The 25,498-nt window shown below is 46.4% G+C and overlaps 1 protein-coding gene across 7 annotated transcripts in view; it reads right to left on the bottom strand.

Annotated features, from left to right (window-relative positions):
- Positions 1 to 25,498, bottom strand: part of MYO10 (myosin X) — a 259,943-nt gene that overhangs the window by 221,156 nt on the left and 13,289 nt on the right. For 2 of the 7 annotated variants that reach the window (XM_042233921.1, XM_042233923.1), the window contains exon 2: positions 792 to 932. The exons of 4 other annotated variants lie outside the window; for them this stretch is intronic. In XM_042233921.1, coding sequence (XP_042089855.1) covers positions 792 to 836 — 45 coding nt within the window. In that variant the 5' untranslated portion in view covers positions 837 to 932. Of the gene's footprint in view, positions 1 to 791; positions 19,596 to 25,498 lie in introns of those variants that run through there. One more of the 7 variants, XM_060400562.1, reaches the window with a different exon arrangement.

The raw sequence follows: 25,498 nt of genomic DNA, 5'->3' as shown, positions 1-25,498 counted from the left end.
GGATGAGTACAAGACATGGAGGAGGGCATACAGGCATCAGGCATAGGAGAGGCCAGAGAGGCTGCAGAATGCACTGGGTTTTGTGGTGGTGGTTCTGCTGTTTAAGTCAAGCTTTTCTTTTTCAACAGTTTTGGATTATAATTTATAGAGAAGTTACAAAGCTAATACAGATGGTCCGCACACATTTATTCAGGCAGGTTCCCCCGACTGCTGACACTTTACATTCATCACAGCGTAGGAGCCAACACAGGTGCATGACCATGAACGCAATCGAACAGTCCTGTGGATTTCACACTAGTGTTTCCCTAATGTCCTTCTTCCACCTCAGGATCCCATCCAACACACTCTACCTACTTGTCACGCCTCCTTAGGGCTTCTCTGCTCTGTGACAGTGTTTAAAGGCCTGGACAGTTGTAAGGAGTACAGGTCAGGTGTTCTGTAGAATGGTCCCTCCAAGCAGGCACTGTCTTAGGTTTTTTCCTCCAGGTTAGATGCGAGTGTCGTGGTTTCCACTGATGGTTCAAATCCAGCGATCCAACTGCCTGAATGAAAATCCTGGCTTCACTATCCCTTAGCCTCTGGAACCAATTAACCTTTCACAGCCCTCGATTTCCTCATCTATGGAAGAGCATAAATAAACCCTCCCACCCTCCAGGGCACTGTGGGGCTAACTCTGAGAAGGAAGCGGGTGGATAATCAGGACTTCTCCACCGAAATTGTACGTGGCCACCGATGGTTTAAACAAAGATGCTGGGCCAGAGACGCAGAACGAAGACTTGTAACAGACAGACCTGGCTTCCAGAAACCTGCCGGCCGATGGAGTTAACATGGATCATTTAAAGTTGACGCCGTAGGACTAATCTGGGCACAGGTACAAAGTGTCCACATGCAGGGGTGTTGGCGAAGGAAGCAGGCCTCACAGGAACAGGATTCTGAGAATGAACAGGACAGGCCCCATGGGCCAGGGGGAGTCACAAGGTGAAAGGTCCCATTTTCTACAAATCAGCCAGGGACCAGTGTAGATGCAGATACGCTGTCACTGGCTCACCTGCTCTACTTAATCAGCACATGTATTATGACCCGGCTTCCCAGTGGCGCTAGCGGTAGTGAACCCACCTGCCACTGCAGGAGGGCACAGGTTCCATTTCTGGGTTGGGAAGATCCCCTGCAAGAGTAAATGGCTACCCACTCCTGGAGAATCTCAAGGACAGAGGAGCCTGGTGGGCTATAGTCCACAGGGTCACAAAGAGTCAGCCATGGCTGAGCATCTGAGCACAAGAGCATGAACTACAAAAAGCTTAGCACGTCAAACAACAAAGGTATTCACCTTCCTCTAGTCTAAGACAGAGAAGTCTCAAAATCCAACCAACCAAGCTCGAGGAACCACTGAAGTCTCCCCAGTTACCCATAAAATGAGGCCAAATTACATTGTTTTCCAATGCAACAGATTTTTTTCAACTATGCTTGTTAAAAAATACACAGAAAAACCCAGCAGCCCAGTCTTTGAGATATTAACTTTTAATTCCACCTCAGTCCATAAGACTCAGTCACTCATAGCTTGGAAATTCTCAAGCTCTTGTTGAGTAGAATCGATGGGTAGGCTGAAGCAGCGGCTAGGGGCTGTAGTAAGACCCCACTGGGGTGGACAAGAATAAGCCAAGCCCAGGGACAAGGGGGTGGGGTGAAGTCTGGGGCCTGCAGACAAGTAGGCCCCAGGGCCCATGGAGGCAGGTAACACAAAGGCCTGGGTCCTGACATTCAGGGAAGTTCCTCTGGGCTCCTCGGCAGCCTCCCCCCGACCTCTGAATGCCAGGCCCCACCTAGACCAAAGTGGTCTCCTATTTCCATTCCTAAGGAACCTCTCACTACCTGCCAGTCAATGGTTGGAACAAGCTCAGTCCTGCAAAGAGTCGCTTTCCCAGCCATAGACCTGAGGAAATTTCCTAGGAGGGGAGCCTTCCCTCCCACGCCCCTCAACTCCATCCTTCCCAAACCACTCCAGCCACCGCTGAAGCCAAGCTCTGGGGATGGACACACACACACACACACACACACACACAACCCACATGCACACACTCCACACATACTACCCCACTCAGTCAATGCCTCCCAACTCAGCCAAGCTCTGGGGACACACACACAGACACACACACACACACACACACACACACACTATCCCACTCAGTCAACAGCTGAATTCATAACTGGGAGCAAGGGCATGCACGCACTACAAACCCACAAGGGTGACATAGAGGGGCTCCTCCTATGCAGCAGAGTGGACAGGATGGGGGTGAGGTGGGCCCAGCAAGAGCTCCACTGAGCAGGACTTCACTCCTGAAGCAAGGCCAGCTTCCGGTCATCGCCCAGCTCCCAGCCTCACCTCTCACCGTCCTCCCAGCCTCACTCCTTCTTTCTCCAAAATGAAGTCCTCCTCTGCTTCACAGCAGGAAAGCAACTACAGGAGAGGAAGCTCGGGACTCAGATGTCAGGCCCAGCAAACGCCCCACGAGCCACCACAGGATGAACAGTCTAGAAGGAGGCTCTTGTCTCTGACTCTACAGCAGATCCAAATGCCCGTGGAGCTCGGAAGCCCCTGCAGCACCCAGGGACCAGCTCCAGATGGGTGAAGGTGCAATGGTGGGGGGCCCCCAGCTCTGGGCCAAGGCCTTTCAGGGGGATCCAAACAGACCAGGGCTCCTTCCTCCCCTCCATCCACAAACTCACCAATTCAGAGATTCTCCCACCTCCTCTGACTCCCAGGAAACACCTGATGCCTTTTCTGCTGCTTGCTCCAGCGAACTCCAGCTTAAACTACTGCATCGACCAAAAAGTTCCCTCCGGTTTCTCCATAACATCTTATGGAAACCACTGATCTGAACAGCTACCCCAAGAGAGGAAAGCATTAGATTCAAGTAAAACCATGAAAGAAGAAGGGCAGTGAGGGAATAAAGAAAAAGAAAAGGAAGTGGAAGGGAAAGGAAGTCAGTTAACGGTAAACCGTCTGCCCCCTAAGCAGAACGCATTGTTCCCACGTAATTCACTACACATGTGGATGGACATCTCCACCGTTCTTATTTACTCCAATAACTAATGCTCACTGCAATCCAAGTGTTTGTCTTAAAATTATTTAGCTGAAAGTCATTTCCAAACATGTTATTTAAAAATCATTTTAGACGTTGCTACAAAACTATGCCTATAACAAAGGTTGCTTGCTAAACATTATCTAAAAATGTATGCTTCGTAACTGAATGTCCTTTATAAGCATTATTTAGGGACTATGCAGTATTATCAGCATTGCATTGGCCTGCCAATAAAACACCATAATATCCAACTCCAAGATATACAGGACAGGAGTGAAAGTTGCTCAATCATGTCCCCTTCTTTGAGACCCCCATGGACTGCAGTAGCCCACCAGGTTCCCCTGTCCATGGGATTTCCCAGGCAAGAATACTGGAGTAGGTTGCCATTTCTTTCTCCAGGGGATCTTCCCAACCCAGGGACCGAACCCAGGTCTCCTACATTGGAAGCAGACTCTTGACCATCTGAGCCACACGGCACTAATGCATGAAACCAGCGTGTGTGCGTGCTCAGTCCCTTCAGTCGTGTCCAACTCTGTGAGACCCTACAGACTGTAGCCCACCAGACTCCTCTGTCCATGGGGTTCTCCAGGCAAGAGTACCAGAGTGGCTGCCATGCCCTCCTCCAGGGGAACTTCCCGACCCAGGGATCAAACCCTCATCTCCTGCATCTCCTGCACGGCGGGTGGATTCTTTACCGCTGAGCCACCGGGGAAGCCCTGCATGAAACCAGCATCCCTGGACAAAGCCACATAACTCCATGTTTAATCACAACTCGGCTGTTCCAGCAGCCATGCATCTTCCTTCCAGACTTCCACAGAACGCCTAGGTACTATTTTCTCTTGCCAACACCAGGCCAACTCAAAGGCCTCTTATGTCACACAATCCAACCCTCTTTGTTCCCCTACCAAGCGACAGAGATTTGTCCACACACACTGGAAACCCAGAGAGACCTCCATTCATTTCCACGGCCTCAATTCACAGGTGACAGTGATAGGTGCCCCAGGGACATCCCTTCTGGGCTCCAATATCCAATCACTCTCCTTCAACTGACTAAAAGAGCAAACCCTCCTCCCCAAAGAGGTTTGTTTAAAACCTAAGTGAATCACAGAACACTAGCAAGGCCAAAGTACTCCTGCCTGGAAAACCCCAAGGACGGAGGAGCCTGGTGGGCTGCAGTCCATGGGGTCGTTAAGAGTCACAACTGAGCGACTTCACTTTCACTTTTCACTTTCATGCATTAGAGAAGGAAATGGCAACCCACTCCAGTGTTCTTGCCTGGAGAATCCCAGGGACAGGGGAGCCCAGTGGGCTGCTGTCTATGGGGTCACACAGAGTCAGACATGACTGACGCGACTTAGCAGCAGCAGCAAAGCCAAAAAGGTGCCTGGTAGCTAACCCAGAATTCAGCCCGATGAGGGCGACCCACCAAAGGCCATCAAGCATTTAAAGAGTATCCCTACAACTCACACACCCTCCTCGTCTCAAGAACTCCTCGAACTCTTTTTGTTCTAAGAAAGTGCTGACCTACGAGTTAGGGTGTCCTCTCGCGGTCATCCATCACAGACAGGGAGATAAGCTGAATTCTTCTGAGAAGCGCTGCTTGCAGGCCGAGAAGGCCTGGCGCAGCTGAGCCAAGTCACGGACGAAGCTATGCTGCTCTCCCTGGAGGTGAGAGCGGTAGGAATTACAACGAACAGCTCCTTGGATCTGGAGAGAACTTTCAGGGGCTCCTTGCTTCCCTGAGGGCCCAGACGGTCAAGAATCCACCTGCAGTGCAGAACGGTGTTTGATCCCTGGATCGGAAAGATCCCCTGGAGGAGGGTATGGCAAACCGCTCCAATATTCTTGCCTGGGAAATCCTATGGACAGAGGAGCCTGGCGGGTTACAGTCTGTGGGGTCTCAAAGAGTAGGACACAACTGAACGACTGACACTTCCCTGCTCCCTGGGGGACAGGTTCCTGGGAACCCTACTTCCTCCTGGGTAGTTTTAGCTCACTGCTGCCCAACAGAATTGATGCAAGCCACACAGAGGATTGTAAACGTTCTAGCAATCACACTTTGCAGGGGGTGCAGGGAGGGGGGAAGGTGAGATTAACTCTAATCATATGTTACTTAACCCCATAGATTGTATGCTTCAACTTCAATACACAATCAATATAAAAATGGAGAATTTAATTTCATATTCTTTTGTCCCCCTCCCCCTACAGTAATTCTCAAGGTCTGGTGGGTATTTTATATTCACTGCACATCTCAATTCAGAATAGCCATTTTCCAGTGGCTCACTAGCCACGTGTGACTACCGGCTACAGCACCAGACCATTAAGTTCCATGAGACATGAGATGTAATTTGTGAGCTAAGGCAGTGACGTGTGTACAAAGGCATGAACGCAATGTCTTCCTTTTATTTGTTTTTTCCTTAATTTCAGGGAACATATAAAACTTCCCAGTGACAACCAGCACAAGTATGTACGAATTACTCACCCTCACCTGCCCCAACCTCACCTACCTGAGTTCAACATTCACCTAGCAGACATGAAAAAACAACCTTTTTCTCTAATCTCTGAAATAACAATAAAAGAATGTGATAAATCAGAATTACTCTAAGAATGCAAATTCTACATGCCCAGTATATAAGATGATTAAAACAGCTTGGGGGAACACTTGGTACATAAATTGCCCTGTGACTTCTTTTTTTTTGAACCAAAGGGAAGAAGCAAAACATAGCATGTTTACTGTTATACGAAACCCACAGCCGTTTCAGCAGTTTCGTTTTTTTTAAATTCTTGAACCCTTAATCGCACATGTCAGCTCATTATCTGAGTTACTGGTGGTTTAGGGTTAAGACAAATAAAACTAGACAATTAATTATACATCAAGCAACAGAAAGTATGTGCTTTCACCCCGAAACTTGCCCTCTCCTCCTCCCAACCATGACCAGATATTTGGACTGTGATAACAAGAACAGGAAAAAGTCTTACAGATGCAATAAGAGTTGTCCAGAGCAAATGTATTTTTTAATTGGGGTTTCCATGAGCTAGAGGCTGGAAAGTGGAATTATGGAGAAACAGTAAAATCTACCCTGGAACCCAGTGTGCAGGGATCTGAAGACAGATGGCAGGAAACTGGTAAATTTGCCCCAAATACCCAGCAGAAAGGGAGGTGAGCGGCTCTGAGAGGCACACTGGCTTTTCAAAATCTGGAGGGTCGCCTCAGTCAAGCCATTGGTACAAATCAGCCAAGCCACTTGTTCTTGCCACTCCCTCATGTCCGATCCCAACCCCACTTTCCCCTCCTGCCCCAACACCCAATCTTATCCCTTTTTAATCTATGAGCTGCCTCCTCGGAACCAGGGTGATCTTTGCAAACCCACCTCCCATCGTTGCTTAAAGCCTCTTGCATTCAGACAAACATCTCTCTTGCAGCCAGTACATGCTCCAGCCCCTTCCTCCCCGCTTTGGCCTCATTTGGATTTTTGTTAGGTCCCATCCAGCTTGCACTGAGTCCCTGCCTGCTGCCCTACCAGGAAAAACCACTACACCCTTCTAGCCTGGTCATCAACCTCACCCACCTTGGGAGGCCCTGGCCTGCTCATTGCACCTTTGTCCCATGACAGAGAAATCCATACATAAATAACTCACACGTGATGCCAGCCCTCCCGGCTAGATGGGAGAGCCGGCACCACCTGCATAGGAAGGACAGAGGATGGACTTCTAACAGTGACCCAAGAACTAAGGACAGTGTCTTTTACCAGCCCTGCCCTATTAACAATGACCCTGACCTTCCGTGCTGTCCTGAGTGTTCACTGGAAGGACTGATGCTGAAGCTGAAACTCCAGTCCTTTGGCTACCTGATGCGAAGAGTTGACTCACTGGAAAAGACCCTGATGCTGGGAAAGATTGAAGGCGGGAGGAGAAGGGGACGACAGAGGGTGAGATGGTTGGATGGCATCACCGACTCAATGGACATGAGTTTGAGTAGACTCCAGGAGTTGGTGATAGACAGGGAGGCCTGGTGTGCTGCAGTCCATGGGGTCACAAAGAGTCGAACACAACTGAGCAACTGAACTGACCTTCTGCGCAGTACTTTCCCCTAAACTTACTTCTACAGCATTTAAACAGATGAGGAAACTTGTGTTACAGATTCTGAGGTCCACATTTGTGGAAACCAATGATAAAAGCTATATCCTAAAAAACACAGCATATCTTGGATAACCTACCGACAACCACTGTTGCCCAGAGCTCCTACCACTAGCAGTCCAGGGTTCCTCACCTTGGAACCCAGTCCCTGGGCCTGCTCACCACCGGCCCCGCTGTGCTACTCCCAAGGCTGGCCAGAGTCCTTTTCGAGATCACAGAAGGATGCTCGGAATTCCTACTCACCTGCCCACCTCCTAGTGCCTTGGTTCCCTGGAAGCTTCTAGAACCAGCCCATCATGAAGCCACATTCTCCACAGTTTAAACGACTTGACTTGAGAAGCCGTTTGCCGTCTCAGCCCAGGGAAAGGTGTGCAAAATGATTTTCCAGAATTCTGACCTGGTGTCCTACTTCTTTCACGAATCCCGAGGTAGATTCTCCTCTTTTAACAAACTCATTGCATCTAGAGAACCACCACCACTCAAACTCCAAATGCGCTCACTCACGCTACAAATGTTGACTTAGCCCTTGCTGGGCTAAGGGTCATGAAGTGACAGAATTCAGTGACGAGAACATGGGCTTTGGGATTTAGCATCCCAGACTCCAATCCCCCCACCCCACTGACCATGAAATCCTAGAGAACAGCAGTAACAGGAGACACCCGTGTCAGCCACTGTTTCAAGAACTTCACTGACCAGTTTAACTCTAACATCCTATGAGTGAGCAATGAATAATGCCCCCATTTAACAGATGTGAAAAACGAGGCACAAAGCAATGAAAAAACCTGCCCGAGGTCCCAGAGCTAACAGGTGTTGAACCAGGTTTGTTTTTTCTTTAAAAAAACAAAACAAAACAAAACAAAACAGGTTTATTAACATTTAACTTATACCCCATTAAATGATTTGCACCCAAAGCAAGTCCATCTTCATTATCATTCCACATAATTCTGCCTCTCCTGTCACTTAGCTATCCCAGTCACAGTTTCCTACTTTACAAAGTGCAAATGGTGAACAGTCAAAGGGTGAAAGACGGGAATGCATCTTAAAACAGCCCAGCTGGGCACCTGGTGTCAGGAACCACCCAACTGCCTGAAAATGAAGGAAAGACAGTCTGCGCTCCAAGAGCGTAATCTAATCACAGACAAAACTAGTAAATACAGAAAATAGCCATAATAAAACGCAGAGAGAGAGAGAAATGACCCAAGAAGGGCAGATTAAAATACAAAGGGGAATTGTGTGTTTAAATGGGAGGATTGGTGTTCCCAGAGCTGAGATATTAGCAACAGAGAAGCTGGGCTGGGGAATGCTGAGTTTTCCATCACTCCATCACTCAAAACACAAACTGCAGGAAAGCGGCCCAGAGCTCTGTTAGCAAGATGAGTCTTGCTTATCTGACACGAAGAACACGAGGCAGTGAATCACGCTTGATGTGGAGGGCGGTCTAAATCCCCTTTTTCCAGAGATGGATTCGACTCTTTCAGCAAACCAACACATGCTTGCAAACACTACCGAGAACAAACGCGGTTTATTCAACCTCATCCACGTGTCTGGTCTCCTGCTAAGCTCACTGCTGTCTTCCGAGGTTCATCATCTCCCTTCCTGACCTTGAAACTCTCTCTCCCAAACTGTTACTGACCTTGGGGCCAGAGTCCTACCCCTGTCAAGAGGATAGAAGGAGGTTGAGCAGAGAAGAGGGGTGCCCAAGGAGCAGGCCTCCCACCCTAAGGCCAGCTGCTTTCACTCAATCAAAGCCCCCACCCTCCAGGGCCATGCCTATGCCTACTTCAGCTCCACCAACTGACTGGGGCCACCAAGCACGGGAGTTCTGGAGAGGCCAAAGGCAGCCTTACCTTAGACGCAACCCACTTTCAAATACGTTTTTATGGCTCACAGGAACCCAGTTACATTGAGGGATCATTTGCCCTTTGCTTTAGAGAATAAACTCCCTTCTATGGGAGAAACTTTTTAAATTTAACTCCCAATTTCAAAGATACTAAATGGCTGGTGGTGGCTCAGATGGTAAAGCGTCTGCCTGCAATGCGGGAGACCCAGGTTCGATCCCTGGGTGGGGAAGATCCCCTGGAGAAGGAAATGGCAACCCACTCCAGTACTCTTGCCTGGAAAATTCCATGGACAGAGGAGCCTGGTAGGCTACAGTCTGTGGGGTTGCAAAGAGTCGGACATGACTGAGCAATTTCACTTCTTTCTTCTTCAGCACCTTTGCACGCAAATCACCCTGGGGGCTGACCTGCACATAGACACTGCTGGGTCTGGGGCGAGAGCTGGGGTGGCGGGGAGCTGGGCAGGGGGCGCTCGCTGCGGCGGGGAGGTGAAGAGCAGCTTGTTTAATAAAGTGACATCTGAGGAGGGAGACAATCCAGGCTTTGTTGAGTCCAACTTCCTGTTCCATATCTTCCAAGGCAAATTAAAGAAAAAAAGAAGGAGAAAAGCCCCCTTAGATTAGGACAGACCCATCGTCAAGGGCAGTCTCTGTCAGAAGCAGCAGAGATTTCTGGGCATTTTCATGGCAGTGGTGTCTGTCACACACACAGCCCATACCCATGACAGGCCCGAGGGCACCCGCCGGCTGGCTGAACAGCAGCTGTCCCATCCCCGGGCCACCCACAGGCTTTGGACAGGGGGTCCCTGGTGGGAAGAGGGGCAGGATCTCGGATGAGCCTTCCCAGCCCTCCATCGCTACAGAGTGAAATGAGCAGTCAGCAGGTGGCTCTGAAAACCAAAGGAATTGGCTTCAAGAAGCCCATTGAAGCTCCACTTCAAGAAGGGCCTGAGGCAGGTTTCTCAACATCAGCAAAACTGACAATGTTGTTGTTCAGTCAATGCTCAGTCATGTCCAATTCTCTTGCGACTTCATGGACTGTAGCCCACCAGGCCCCTCTGCCCAAGGGATGCTCCAGGCAAGAATACTGGAATGGGTTACCACGCCCTCCTCCAGGGGATCTTCTGGACCCAGGGATTGAACCTGGGTCTCCTGCATTGCAGGCTGATTCTTTGGCCACTGAGCCACCAGGGAAGCCCAACACTGGCAACAGATGCAGAGAAGTCTCTGGTGTGGGAGGCTGCCCTGGGCACTGTAGGAAGTCTAGCAACATCTCTGGCCTCTATCCACTATATAACCCCTGCTCTCAGTGTGACAAGCACTGTCAAATGTCCCCTGGGACCAAAATCACCACCCTCCCCATTGAGAGTCACTGGTCCGAAGGAAAGAAAACTGTGTGAGGCCCACTGACATCCCACCTGAAACTCATTAACCAACAAGGACTGGAAGAAGCCAGCATGGCCAAAACCCACCTCAAACCAGCTCTCCAGGCTCCCTCCTCCTGACATCCTCAACCATCCCATCTCCCAAGGCAAGAAGTGCAAGAATGCTGTAGATCAATGGTCCCTGACCTTTTTGGCGCCAGTTTCAGGATGATTCAAGTGCATTTCATTTTTGGGGCACTTTATTTCTGCTATTATTACATCAACTCCACCTTAAATTAGTAGGCATTAATCCCAGAGGTTGGGGAGCCCTGCTATAGACCCTGCTAGTCCTTCCATGGAGATGTCTCCTGACCCACCCACCCCCCTCCTCTGAACCCTCTTGGTTAAAATGGAGAAATCTACATTCAAGAACCCAGCACCATTTCTAAGTCACTTGAAAAACTCTGCTCCCTCTGTTTCTACTCTTTGCTTGCTTCTAACTTTATTACACGGCAGAGCCAAGATTCAAAACAGATGTCATTCCAGGGCACGTGTTCCTGTCATCACACCACACTGCCTCCGGAGTGGGAGACAGAGGAGCAGCCACCAGAGGAAACAGGAGGAGGGAGAGGTGGTCCCAGGAAGCACAGTAAAGCCTGGGAAAACCAGTGGAGAAAGTCAACTGCTACGGAGAGGGCCAAAGAAACGACCGCTGGTCACTCGACCTGATGGCCTGATCACGGCTGATGGCATTTCATTTACAGTGATTTCCTGAAACATGAAAACCCACAGGACAATTCCACCCATCCTGAAGCAGGGCCAACTGCTGCCTTAAGGGTAGGGGAAGGGAGGTGGGATGAATTGAGAGATCGGGACTGACATCTACAGACTACTACGTATAAAGTAGATAACTAATGAGAACTTGCTGTATAGCACACGGAACTCTACTCAATGCTCTGTGATGGTCTATATAAGGGGAAAAAATCCAAAAAACAGTATGGATATATGTATACACATAAATAATTCATTTTGTTACATGGTAGAAACTAACACACTATTGCAAAGCACCTATACTCCAATTTATAAAAAAAAAAAAGGGACAAAGTGGGACCTGTGTTAAAGCCACCCTGACACTCTGCTCCAAGGCCACAGAAATACATCCATTCCCTTCTAACTGTAGACTTCTTGCCAGATAGAAACCAACATAAATATAGAAATATACATATATATACATATATACATATTTATCATGCTTCCCTGGTTGCTCGGATGGTAAAGAATTCGCCTGCAATGTGGGAGACCTGAGTTCGATCCCTAGGTTGGGAAGATCCTCTGGAGAAGGGCATGGCAATCCACTTCAGCGTTCTTGCCTGGAGAATCGCCATATACAGAGGAACCTGGTGGGCTACAATCCACAGGGTCGCAAAGAGTCAGATACGACTAAGCAATTAAGCACACACACATACATTTATCAATAAGCATTTTATATACATTTAAAATCAAAGCCAACACTGGCACATTATTCAGCTGTAAAATGGAATGAAGTACTGATACAGGTTACCAAGTGGATGGAACTCAAAAACACACCAAGTGAAAAAACTCAGACACAAAAGGTCACATTATTGTATAATACCATTTACATGAGATATCCAAAACAGGTAAACCCAGAGTGACAAAGAAAATCGGTAGTTATCAGGGGCTGGGGGAGGAGTGAATGGGGGATAAATGTCGAATGGGCTGGAGGTTTTATTTGAGGGTTAAATTAGGTCATAAGGAGGAAGCCCTGATCTAACAGGATTAGTGCCCTTCTCCGAGACCTCACTCACACCCACCTGCTCGTCTCACATCCATGTGAGGGCACAGCCAGAAGGGGGCCCTCTGCAAGGCAAGAAGAGAGTCCTCACCAGAAACCAATCTGCCAGCACCTTGATCTTTGAGCTCCAGAACCATAAGAAAATAAAAGCCTGTTATTCAAGCCACCCAGTCTGTGGTATCTGGCGACGGCAGTCCAAGCTAACTAAGACAGCGGAAAGTGGAAGCCTTAGTTGCTCCGCTGTGTCCAACTCTTTGTGACCCTATGGTCTGTAGTCTGCTCAGGCAAGAAGACTGGAGTGGGTTACCAGGACCTTCCCTCTAATCTATGTTCTATAGGGAGATGCCCCATCTTGGTGAATGAATGTAAAGTGATAAAGAGGGATGACAGAGAATTTTGGTATAGCACACAACCCTCCAAACCTCACACCTCTGCCCAAAAAAAAAAAAGCAAACTTTAAAAACTGAAAAATAAAGCTTTATCCCCCCGACTCCAAAAGACAAGATTATCCAGCGTCTATTCCTGGCTTAGCCAAGTAAAACAACGAATAGGCAAAAAAAAAAAAAAAAGGAATCATGTGGGGATCCACTCAAAAACACAGAAATTCAACCTAGATATCACTCTTGCAAAATGGTTTCACAATAAACATTTTTTGGAAGCAAGCTAAAACTAACCCAAAAGAAAACAGAGGCCATTCCAGTCCCTTCCTCTGCTCCAAAGTTAAGAAATATCACTGCTTCACTGGGTGGAGAGTGCAAGCCCAGTCAAGTTTTGTTTGGTCCACTCAAGGAAAACCAACACATTCCGTGTTACTTCTCAACACTTTACACACTGGGAAAATTCACAGAAACCTACTTATCTAGTCCCTCTGTAAAAATGAGAAGACCTGGCAAGACGGAGCCTTAATTCTCTCAGGTCTGTGAGAGTCTGGAGTGCTGCAGCTCATGGGGCACGACTTAGCAACTGAAAAACAGCAACATTAAGGTGGTTGACCCTAATCCTGTTGACCACAGTCCCCACACTCCCTATAGCACACAACCTGCATCATCTCACTTACCCTTCTTACCCCTAAACGGCAACTCTTTTACACAGTGCTTCTTCTTTTTTTTTTTTTTTTTGGCAGTTTAGTTGCTTTATGATGCTATTTTCTGCCGTACAACAATGTGAATCAGCTATATGACATGCATATCCCCGCTTTTTTGGATTTCCTTCCCATTTAGGTGGTCACAGAGCACTAAATAGAATTTGTGTGCTACACTGGAGGTTCTCATTAGTTATCTATTTCATACATAGTAGTATATCCATGTCAACTGTAACCTCCCCATTCATACCACCCCTGCCTTTCCCTGCTTGGCGTCCACACATTCTCTACATCTGTGTCTCATAACTTTGCTTTGTAAACAGGTTTATTTGTACCATTTTTTAAGATCCTATGTGCATTAATATATTTTTCTCTTCCTGACTTACTTCACTCTGCATGACTCTCTCTAGGTCCATTCATGTCTCTGCAAATGGCATGATTTTAGACTGGGTCCCAACACAGGTTTTTAAAAATGCATTATTTTGTACATAATGCCTTCATTCATAGTAAGATTTTTGAGGAAAGTGTTTCAATTATTTAGTGGGCCTGTCAAGCAGCGCTCTTAATTAAACTTGGCTCAAATCAAAAGAAAAGGAGTATGTTTTTAGACCCAGTCTTGGGCATAATACATTAAATCATATCTTAATTCTGACCAAATGGCAGAATAAAGCCCTTTTTAAAAGCATGAATTTTAGCCACCCAAGTGAGTCAGTATTCCATTTATAGCTGCCATGGGTTAAGGCGTCCAACGTCTTTCACCCACCACCCTGCCCCACCACTAACACACACACCCCATGTCACTGCCTCAATATTGAATTTCAGCCTCCAGCAAGACAGACTGTTTCCATTAGTTTGGTTTGGGATGATTCCTGGGCTGTAGGCACGCTCCCTGGCCAGCTGCCAACTGAACACCAGAATGCAAGGAAATTGTTTATTCCTCAAAAAAATGAAGAACTGATTCTATCTTCCCTTTGGCTTTCATAAAAGTTCACTAAAAAGGAGCCTACATTTCTCACAGTGTTTCCATTCTGTTGGTATTTAGGTCCTAATCCAAATTTCAAAAATTGCTGTATTCTCCCCAATGATAGAGTAAACAATTTTCACATTAAGAATTGAAAGGTGCTAAAGACAAAATTTAAATGGTCTAAGCAGCTATCAATACTTTCTTAACAGTCTTACTGATTAACTGAAAACTCCAAATCTTTGGTAACAATCAACTCTTCTTTGACTCATAAGAGAGCAGGGAGGCAAATGCTTGGGAACTTTGGAAAGGATCCAAGTCTTTGTGCCATGAATTACCTGTGAATATTTCAAACTGCGATTTTCTGCTTCTCCTTGCCTGGCCATCTGAAACTCAAGACTGAAAGATTAATTTCAAGTTTCACCCCCGGTGTCACAGAACCTCCTTCTTCACAGCTCTGCAAATAAGGTTAACTTTCTAAGAAATGGCACGTGTAGGGTGGATACTCCAGGTGAAGAAGGAACAAGAGATCTGTCATCACTGAGACCCCCCAGGACACCAGTGAGTCAGAGAGTTGGGGCAAGATCAGCCCTCAGCAGTGGCCAAAGCAAGGAGCAGCTGTGTGATTGAAGGTGGCCAAGGAACCTGTTTCCCTGGTGGGCTTCCCTGGTGGCTCAGACAGTAAAGAATCCACCTGTAATGAGGGAGACCTGGGATTGATCCCTGGGTTGGGAATATCCTCTGGAGGAGGGCATGGCAACCCACTCCAGTATTCTTGCCTGGAGAATCCCCATGGACAGAGGAGTCTGGCAGGCTACAGTCCATGAGGTCACAGAGAGTCAGTCACACACAACTGAGCAACTTAAAGCATAAGGAACCACAAGATCTGGAGTCAGAACAAGAAAGGTAAGAACTCCAATTAATGTGTATGCATGATGGTTCAGATTAAGGACAGAAAAACCAGAGCTTTAAATACAACAGGCAAAGCCAAGCTCAGATCTGCAGTGGGGTGGGGGAGTACGTGGGACGCAGCTGCTGAAAAGACACCAGGAGAAGGAGGAGCATCCATAATGTGGGTTACTTGGTGCACCTCCATGTTCAAAAGTTTTTTATCATCTCAATCAAGGTGAAAGAAACAATACACCATACTCATCTAGCCTGAGCTCCTTATGGGCAATAAGCTAGGTCAGGAAAGGCAAACGCACGCTAGCAACTTCTGAATCTGATCTCAACAAAACGATAAAGACCTTAACATTCCAACGTGAGACCAGCTGGGCCAAGAATGCTCCCGGCTGATCCCCACTATTGGCCACACGGCCACTCCAAGTAATCCTCACCCGTGACAAGCTTTCCAAGGACCATCATAAGCTTCTGCTGGAATCCTCTATGAAGCCTGCACGGCCCATTTTTGAGACCACCTTAATGTTGCTGTTTTTCAGTTGCTAAGTCGTGCCCAACTCTTTGTGACCCCATGGGCTGCAGCACACGAGGTTCCCCTGTCCTTCACTGTCTCCCAGAGTCTGCTCAAACTCATGTCCACTGAGTCAGTGATGCTGTCCAACCATCTCATCCTCTGTCAACCTCTTCTCCTGCCCCCAATATTTCCCAGGCTCAGGGTCTTTTCCAGTGAGTCAGCTCTTCGCATCGGGTGGCCAAAATATTGGAGCTTCAGCAACAGTCCTTCCAGTGAATATTCAGGGTTGATTTCCTTTAGGATTGACTGGTTTGATCTCCTTGCAGTCCAAAGGATTCTCAAGAGTCTTTTCCAGCACCACAATTCAAAAGCTTCAATTGATACCCATTGTCAGTAAAGCTATGCTCTCATAGTGGCCAGCAAAAGGGCAAATCAAAATGTCCGTGACCATCTCCTCGTTGGGACCAGAGATGTCCCAACAAGATGGCTATGTCAGGGTTAATTCTGCCAAGTCCACTATTTTCATTTTTCCAATTTGCAAATATTGAGTTCTGAGCCTCAGCTAATGTCCTATATTTGAGGGAGCCCTAGACAAAACACACCCTCCACTAGGTACACAAGCCACAACAATAACCTTAAAATAAAATTGCTGCCAAGTGTGAGATCCTACCGCCCTGGGAAAAGTCCAAACACTTGATAAGACTCAGTCTTCCAGACTGACAATCCACCTGGCTGGAGAGCTGTGATAAGCTTGAGAGATATCAACCTGGAAGAAGAGAAATGAACACACAGGCCCCAGAGTCAGACAAGAGACCTGGAATCCCATCTACCAGCTGGGCAACTTGACTAGTTACTGAACCTCCCTAAGTCACAGGGTGTTCAACGCTCTATGGGATCAACAATAGTTCCTAACATGCAGAATATTCAATGAGGTGATGTATATAAAAGGCTCAGTACAGCACATGGCCTTAAGTAAGTATCTCATAAGTGTCCTCTATTCTTGATATCAGTTTTAGAGGCTTATAGCTTCTAGATAAATCTGAGGGACCTTTCAAGGTGCATCAGTTGGTCAGCTATACTTCCTTGGTGTCCTCTGGAGACACCTCCATCGAGTCATGGACTCAGTAAGGGCAGGTGGGAATCCCACCCACAGCCAGATGCCAGCTTTAGCACAGCCTTAGACTTCTCTGGTGGCTAAGATGGTAAAGAATCTGCCGGCAACACAGGAGAACTGGGTTCGATCCCTGAGTCGGGAAGATCCGTTGGAGAAAGGAATGGCAACCTAATCCAGTATTCTTGCCTGGAGAATCTCATGGACAGAGGAGCCTGGCAGACTACAGTTCATGGGGTTGCAAAGACTTGGGAACGACTGAGAGACTAACACTTTCACTTGGTCTCTGACAAGCATTCCAGGTTAATCACAAGTCGGCACAGCTGGATCACGCTGAATTCTTGAACAAGCAGTGTTCTCTGAAGCAAAGAAATCACTCACCATACTCGAGTTTCTTATCATTAATCTGAACTAACCGAGCTGGTGACTAAGTCCTTGGTGCATGTCCCTTACCACGCATGGCTTGGTCCGGAGTGCTGAGTCCAAGCCTTGGTGATGATGTCATCGCCGAGGTCTCATTACCAACATCAAGCCCAGATTTCTGTCATGAAAGCTAGAGTCCTTAATTCCACATCAGGGTCAGTTAATGTCCAACAAATTATCCACTTGTTAAATTAATGTTATGTTAGCAGACAGTGGTTTTGACTCTTGTTCTAACAAATTAAACATCCCATTTAGAGCCCCAAGGAGTCCTTTTATTTAAATGGTTTCCAAACAACAAACAAAGCATGAGTGACACTAAAGCTCATCTAGAAAGATGTCTCATTCACCAGGTTAAAAAGCAACAAAGTCAACAGAAAATAAGATTGTTTCCTGGTTTTGGTGTACCTGCTAGACGAGGGGGAAAGGGGAGAAGAATCATGGAAAGAATTCACTCCTACTACAAAGCACACTTAATCTTACAATTTTATATGTCAGTTACATCGCATTGCGCCAAAATGTTAAAAAAAAAAAAACTCACTCCTCAACCTCAAATTAAATCCAAGAATGTAAAGATGAACCCAACCTCATTTCTCTCCTGCCCGAAGGTCTGGCAACAACAGCAGAAACAGTGTGAATTTCTAAGTATTTCTCCATTGATTTTCAGCAAATGAAAGCTGCCTGCTGATTCAACCACCCTTACCAACTTTTTCAATGATTTATTACTGTGGCTTGCAATAAAGATACAATAAGTGAAAATTAAGCAGAACGCAAAAAAAAAAAAAAAAAAAAAAAAAAAGTCACCCTTACTCATCAAAACTGGGAGAAGGGGAAAAGAACGAAAAGGTGTGGAATTTGTTGATAAAGGTTCACTTATCCTGTTCCAAGAGGCTGCCTCCTGCATGATCAAGGTTGCTACCCTCTGTGCTTGGTAAGTAATATTATTAAATGTCACGAGGCCCAGAGAGAGAGGGCAGATCTCACAGGCTGGCCCCTGCTAGCTTTCTCCCATCTCAGAAATAGACACATCCATTTTCTCTGTCCTGTGACCAAATGTGTCCTGCTGCCTATTCCTCTGATTTTTAGGACAAGAGAAAGCTCACAGTTTAAAAAGCCAAGGAAAATTACTTTATACCCTACTACATAAATAAATAGATTTACGTGTGTGTGTGTGTGTATATATATGAAAGTCAAAGTGTTGGTCGCACAGTCCAGTCCAACTCTTTGCAATTCCATGGACTATAGCCTGCCACGTTTCTCTGTTCGTGGGATTCTCCAGGCAATACAAAAGTGGGTTGCCATTTCCTTCTCCAGGATATCTTCCCTACCCATGGATTGAACCCTGCACTGCAGGCAGATTCTTTACCATCTGAGCCACTGAATGAGCATATATACACACACACAAGCACAGAAAATTAAAACACAACAGGGTTATAGAATCAAGCCAAACTTTCACCCCAGGATTTCCCAACCTTGGCACTGCTGAGGTTTGGGCTGAATCAACTTGGATAGTGTGGGGCTATTCTGTGGTTTCTAGGATGCTGAGCAGCAGTCCTGGTTTCTACCCAACTAGATGCCAGTAGTACCCTCCCCACGTCGGTGGTAACAGCCAAAAATGTCTACAGACACTACTAGACGTCCCCGGGAAGGCAAAGTCACCCCCTGTTGAGAACCACTAGTCTGTATGAACAGACTTCTAAGTCCATCCCTAATGATAACAAGCCCTTGGCAACATCCAAAGTGTACACGTGATGACAAAGAACACATCTGCTGATTCAACCAGGCTAGTATTTTCCTTTTCAAAATCTGTGACTTCTTAGGAATGAAAAACATTAGCAGCTACCATATTGCCACCTTAATTGAATTACTGCTTTGAAAAGTTGGTTGCAACATAAACCGTTATCTTTAAAAAAATCTCGTATCTGTTGAAAGAGGGTAAAAGCCCAAAATGGTTTCTTAAAAGTTTTATCACTTGCTGTTAACCTAAAGCTGCTCTGGAAGAATAACTTTTTTACCACACACACACAAAATGTATTCTTAAACTTGAATGACATAGCAGTTTAATCAATTTCTGCTAGGAAAGATGTGAACAGTCCAAATGCCCCAACCTTGATCAGTCAGCTGAGGGTCACCAACATCTCAGGGTTGTTGTGGTTCAGCTGCTCAGTCGTGTCCGACTCTTTGCAACCCCACAGACTGCAGCATGCCAGACTTTCCTGTCCTTCACTATGTCCCAGAACTTGCTCAAACTCATGTCCATTGAATCGATAATGCCATCCAACCATCTCACCCTCTGTCATCCCCCTCTCCTCCTGCCTTTCATCTACATCTGCAGGGCAGACAGAGCAATCAGCAGCACAGATGACCAGCAGGATTCACAAAGTGCCCACAGACCCCAAAGCAAATACGCCTTCTCCCAACATTGCTCCGTGGGAATCTGGAGTTTATCAGAAACAGACAAAAGCCAAGAAAAATGACTCCAGAAATTCAGAGTGACCTTCGCCTCCAGCGAGATGCTCCCCAGAAACCTACAAATATGTCATTGAAACTATTCTTTGAATCTTCTCTCCAAACTCAACTCCTACTGCGCCTGTCACTCAGGATGGATGTTCAGTTGCTGCCATCACAAAAGCCATCAGAAGGACTGTCTCTTTGGTTTGTTTGATTACAGGAAAATTTTTTTATCTCCTGTTGCAGTTGCTGACAAATTAGGTCATTCTCCTGGGGCTTGTATCACACGACTCTGGTCTGCCCTCTGGGGAAAGGCAAATACACATTCCCAAAGCTCTCCACACAGATTCTACCTTCACCTCCTGTAACACAAACTACTGTCATCACCTCCAAATGGATTCTAGCTTCATACAGCTGAATATCTTCGCGTTTAAACCCTGGTTCCACCACTGCCCAGCTGTATGAACTCAGACAAATGACTTCACTTCTCTAGGACTCTATTTTCATATGTGAAACGGACATGAGAATGGCACCAACCATATAAAACTACCGGGCACATTAAATGAATTCATCCACATCAAGAATTTAGCAGAACCACAGCTCACGCTGAGCGAGTGATCAATACACTTTTACAAGTTAAAAAACTGGATAAAAGAAAATGCAGATGGTGTGGAAGCTGGAAAGAGCATGATGGCGAAGCCACAAGGCAGATTCCACGTCTTCAAATCACTACCAACATCCCACACTATATTCAGTCTAAGTCTACATTGTAGTTCCTCCTTGGACAGATAAACCACTGCCTTGAGTAGACGACACTGGCGGAATGTACTTTTTTCTTTAAAAGGTAATTTTTTCCTAAGCTGGGACAAAAAGACAGGATATACCATTTTTTAAAGCATATTTTCATTTTAAAGACAGATTTTTAATTTCCTTTATGCTATTTATTTGGGGGGATGCACTCTGCAGCATGAAAATTAGCTTCCAAAATTCCACTTTCCTTGAGGGAAGAGCTATTCAACTTCATCAAATATTTTATACTAATGCAAAAGGACACCCTCAAGGGACCTTTTATTCTTCTGACAGATCCTGTTTCCTTGTCTCACATGCACATGCCAAATCTAAAGATCTCCATTTAGGGATCCGGTGGAGGTTTCAAAGCCCTCAGAGATTTTAAGAGATTCAAAGGACACAATCTAAGGTATATTTCTGATCCCATCATCTGGTGATAAACCTTGGGTCAAGTAACCTTGTCCTCTGTGCCTGGGGTTAAAGGAATCCACCTGACATCTCTTAAAATAATACATGAATAAAGATAAAGTTACACTCCCACTGAAGAGCCATCTGAGTTCTCTAAAAGATTTTACCTATTCATTTCAGAGGAACATTTTCTCAACACTGCCTGCAAGCCACAGAAGACCACAGCCCAAGGTAGCCAAACTAAACCGATTCTGCCCCCCATGTTTACTCTTAGAGTCAATGACTCGTGTTTTGATTTTTTGTAGTAAAATACTGGAAAAGAACTATGGTGAAAAATAGATGACCGACATCCTTCACAACATATGCAAAGTCCCTGACCTGCTCGTTCTCCAGAATCCTGTCTGGCAGACACCAGTCCTGCTAATGTTACAATCTGGAGCTCATTTTATGTCTTTTCTTCTCATACATACTTGGAACAACAATAAGAGGTTCCATCTTTAAGATGTCCATCAGCAGATGAATGGATAAGAAAGCTGTGGTACATATACACAATGGAGTATTACTCAACCATTAAAAAGAATACATTTGAATCAGTTCTAATGAGGTGGATGAAACTGGAGCCGATTATACAGAGTGAAGCCAGAAAGAAAAACACCACTACAGTATACTAACACATATATATGGAATTTAGAAAGATGGTAATGATAACCCTGTATGAGAGACAGCAAGAGAGACACAAATGTATCAAACAGTCTTTTGGACTCTGTGGGAGAGGGAGAGGATGGGATGATTTGGGAGAATGGCACTGAAACATGTATAATATCATATAAGAAACGAATTGCCAGTCTAGGTTCGATGCAGGATACAGGATGCTTGGGGCTGGTCCACTGGGATGACCTAGAGGGATGGTATGGGGAGGGAAGAGGGTGGGGGGTTCAGGATTGGGAACACGTGTATACCCACAGTGGATTCATGTTGATGTATGGCAAAACCAATACAGTATTGTAAAGTAAAAAATAATAATAATTAAAATTTAAAAATATTTACAGAAAAGGTGCACTGGCCTTAAGAATTAAAGATTGTAAAATTTAAAAAATAAAAAACTAAAAAATAAATAAATAAATAAAATCTAAAAAACTGACAAAAAAAAAAAAAAAACAAAGAGAACCTTAAGTGAACATGGTCTTAGAACCTAAAATACAGTGAGCTAGCCCACCAGATCTACTCAAAGGCAAGAAAGAATTTGTTACAGCTGAAAAGCTACATTACCAAGAGACACATCCAAGAATCTCAGTGGTTCTCAAGGTCTGAAAATTAATGCCAGAATTTGCCGTCTGCACCTGACTTCATATCCTTGAAGTTGAACTTGGCATCTACTTTTGTGAGAATTCAGTATTCCGATGATCCCATCCTAACAAGGCAAGTTGTATGCAAAACAGTGGGAAGGCTGCTTCTGATTCTCATCTTCTTAGAAAACTGTAAGTTCAGAACCACTGCCAATACAAAGTCTGCTTCTGGACACCAAACAATATGTCTACTAGATGTGACAAAAACCCTAGGCAACATGGCCTCGGTCAAGACACTTCAGTCCCCAACAGCTCTGCCCGCCTCAGTCAGAAACCGTGACGCTGTGCTGTGCTGAGTCACTCAGTCGTGTCCGACTCCTCGTGACCCCATGGACTGTAGCCCACCAGACTCCTCTGTCCATGGGGATTCTCCAGGCATAAGATCTTCCCTCCAGGAGATCTTCCCAATCCAAGAATCGAACCCAGGTCTTCCGAATTGCAGGCAGATTACCGTCTGAACCACCACTGAGCATATATGTGTATATATGTTTTCATAAAGGATTTCCCTGTGGTCCAATGATTAAAGCTCTGTGCTTCACTACAGGGGACAAAGGTTTGATCCCTGGTAGGGGAATCAAGTGGAGAAGACAATGGCAACCCACTCCAGTACTCTTGCCTGGAGAATCCCATGGATGGAGGAGCCTGGTAGGCTACAGACCATGGGGGTCTCGAAGAGTCGGACACGACTGAGCGACTTCACTTTCACTTTTCACTTCCATGCACTAGAGAAGGAAATGGCAACCCACTCCAGTACTCTTGCCTGGAGAATCCCAGGGACGGTGGAGCCTAGTGGGCTGCCGTCTATGGGGTCACACAGAGTTGGACACGACTGAAGTGACTTAGCAGCAGCAGTAGCAGCTGGGGAACCAAGATCCCACAAGCCATCCAATTATTGAGAAGGAAATGGAAACCCACTCCAGTATCCTTGCCTAGAGAATCCCATGGACAGAGGAGCCTGGGGGGCTACAGTCCCTGGGGTCTCAGAGCTGGGCACGACTGAAGCGTCTGAGCATCCATGCACATGTTTTTATATGCATGTATAAATTACATATATTGATACATATGTACACATGCACATCTATGATATGTTAATTTCATATATATGAACCAGTCTGGGGCTTTCCTGGTAGCTCAGACGGTAAAGAATCCATGCCTGCAATTCAGGAGACTTGGGTTCGATCACTGGGTCAGGAAGATCCCCTAGAAAAAGGAATGGCTACCCACTCCAATATTCTTGTCTGGAGGATCCTATAAACAGCCTGGTGGGCTACGGTACATGGGGTCACAAAAAGGACACTGAGCAATGAAGCGTGCATGCTAATCCAGTTTAAACCAAAAAAATCTCTTTTACACTTGAGAAGTAACAGCTTACCTACTTGCTGTTGAAACACCGGTCACACACTATACACATCCTTTCCAAAAAAACAAGAGCAGGTGGACCTTATTCATATAAAACAGGAGTTACAAAGAGAAAATTCATATGTGGAGAAACCCTTTGATAGACAACCCAGGAAGCGAGAAGCAGGAGCACATGCTAGGATGTGGGGCTCACTCTGGACTCAGATTTTTGTCACAAAGAAAGCAGGTACCAAGGGCAGAGGGTAGCAGGCAGAGACTGCAGACCTGGGCAGAAGGCTGGCTCGGAAGCCGGCAGGAGGTGTCAATGGAGTACAGACTGTGCCCTCAGACCAGGGGAACTGTCACATGGCCCCTCACCTAGGGGATTTTAAAAGGTATCAAGAGTTCCTTTTCAACAGATTTACCTAAGCTCAGTTGGGAAAGAATCCGCCTGCAATGCAGGAGACCCTGGTTCAATTCCTGGGTCGGAAAGATCCGCTGGAGAAGGGATAGGCTACCTATTCTGGTATTCTTGGGCTTCCCTGGTGGCTTGGCTGGTAAAGAATCTGCCTGCAGTGCAGGAGACCTGGGTTCCATCCCTTGGTTGGGAAGATCCCCTGGAGGAGGGAAAGGTTACCCACTCCAATACTCTGGCCTAGAGAATTCCATGGACTGTACAGTCCATGGGGTCACAAAGACTCAAACACAACTGAGTGACTTCACTTCACTTCTTCACCTCTCTCAAGATTTTTTCCCTGTGCCCAATAAACTTTTTTCAAAGCATGGGATAAAAAGAAGCAAGAAGGCGGCAGTAAGGAGAAGCCGGTGACCAGTAAAAAAATAACTGGGCAATCCTCCCCTCTCTGCTGGTCATCCACTAGGGATTCCTCCCAAACTGGCCAGACCCGGGACCAGAGTGAGGGTGCTTCTCTGCTCTGTGCTCCGAGCCTCCCAGCCTGCAGGGTGACCAGCCTTTAGGTGGAGGCTGGACCTCGTCCGTTCCACTTCTCTGGCCACACCTCCCAGCCGGATGAGTCCTCCCTGCTGCCAACACCACCTACCCAACAAGTCAGGGCACTTTCCCTGCCCTTGGACGTCTTGTGTGCTGCGTGTCACGTGCTAAGTCACTTCAGTCGTGTCCGACTCTTTGTGACCCCATGGATTGTAGCCCGCCAGGCTCCTCTGTCCAAGGGATTCTCGAGGCAAGAATACTGGAGTGGGGTGCCATGCCCTCCTCCCCAGGGTCTTCCTGGCGCAAGAATCGAACTTGCATCTCTTACGTCTCCTGCACTGGCAGATGGGTACTTTACCACTAGTGCCACCTGGCTTACATTAAAAATACCGACCCTTCCATCCCGTCCTGTTGAGATACTTATGGATGGTCAGAATATCTTGTCACACTCTTGTTCAGCATCCCAAGAAGTCTAGGTTCTAGAGAACTCCAACACTGCTCACCTGGCTGTTCCATGTAGGGGCTGTCACGTGTGACCTTGAAAGTTTAGCTATCAAGTCACTGATTTCACGAAGCTTCTGTCTCAGGGAAAGAGACGACGAGCAGGAATCTGCTGCTTGGTAAGCAAGGGTTCAAATGCACTAGGTCTGAGTGAATCTACCTCAAAGTGCTTGAGATGGAGTCACCAATCAAACCATTTTTTGACAGCAGCAGTGAAACAGACTGCAAGGAGTAAACTAGAAGGGCCGTGAGAATCTGAGCTCCCAACAGCCATGGGACAGAGTAACTTACTACGCAAACAACTGCTGGCCTCAGAATGATAAGGGATGTTAGCACAGGTATTAAAAGGGTAACAGTCCACTGGAGTATTGCTCAGCAATAAAATGGAACTAGTGATGCACACCACATGGATGGGTCTCAAGAGAAATGAGTGAAAAATGCCAATCTCAGAGAATTTACACACTGATTCCATTTATGTAACAGTCTCAAATGAGA

The sequence above is a fragment of the Ovis aries genome, chromosome 16 (genome assembly GCF_016772045.2).
Source record: "Ovis aries strain OAR_USU_Benz2616 breed Rambouillet chromosome 16, ARS-UI_Ramb_v3.0, whole genome shotgun sequence".
Lineage (NCBI taxonomy): Eukaryota > Metazoa > Chordata > Mammalia > Artiodactyla > Bovidae > Ovis > Ovis aries.
The sequence above is the reverse complement of the archived record's forward strand: the minus strand, read 5'-3'. Positions and strand labels throughout refer to the sequence as shown.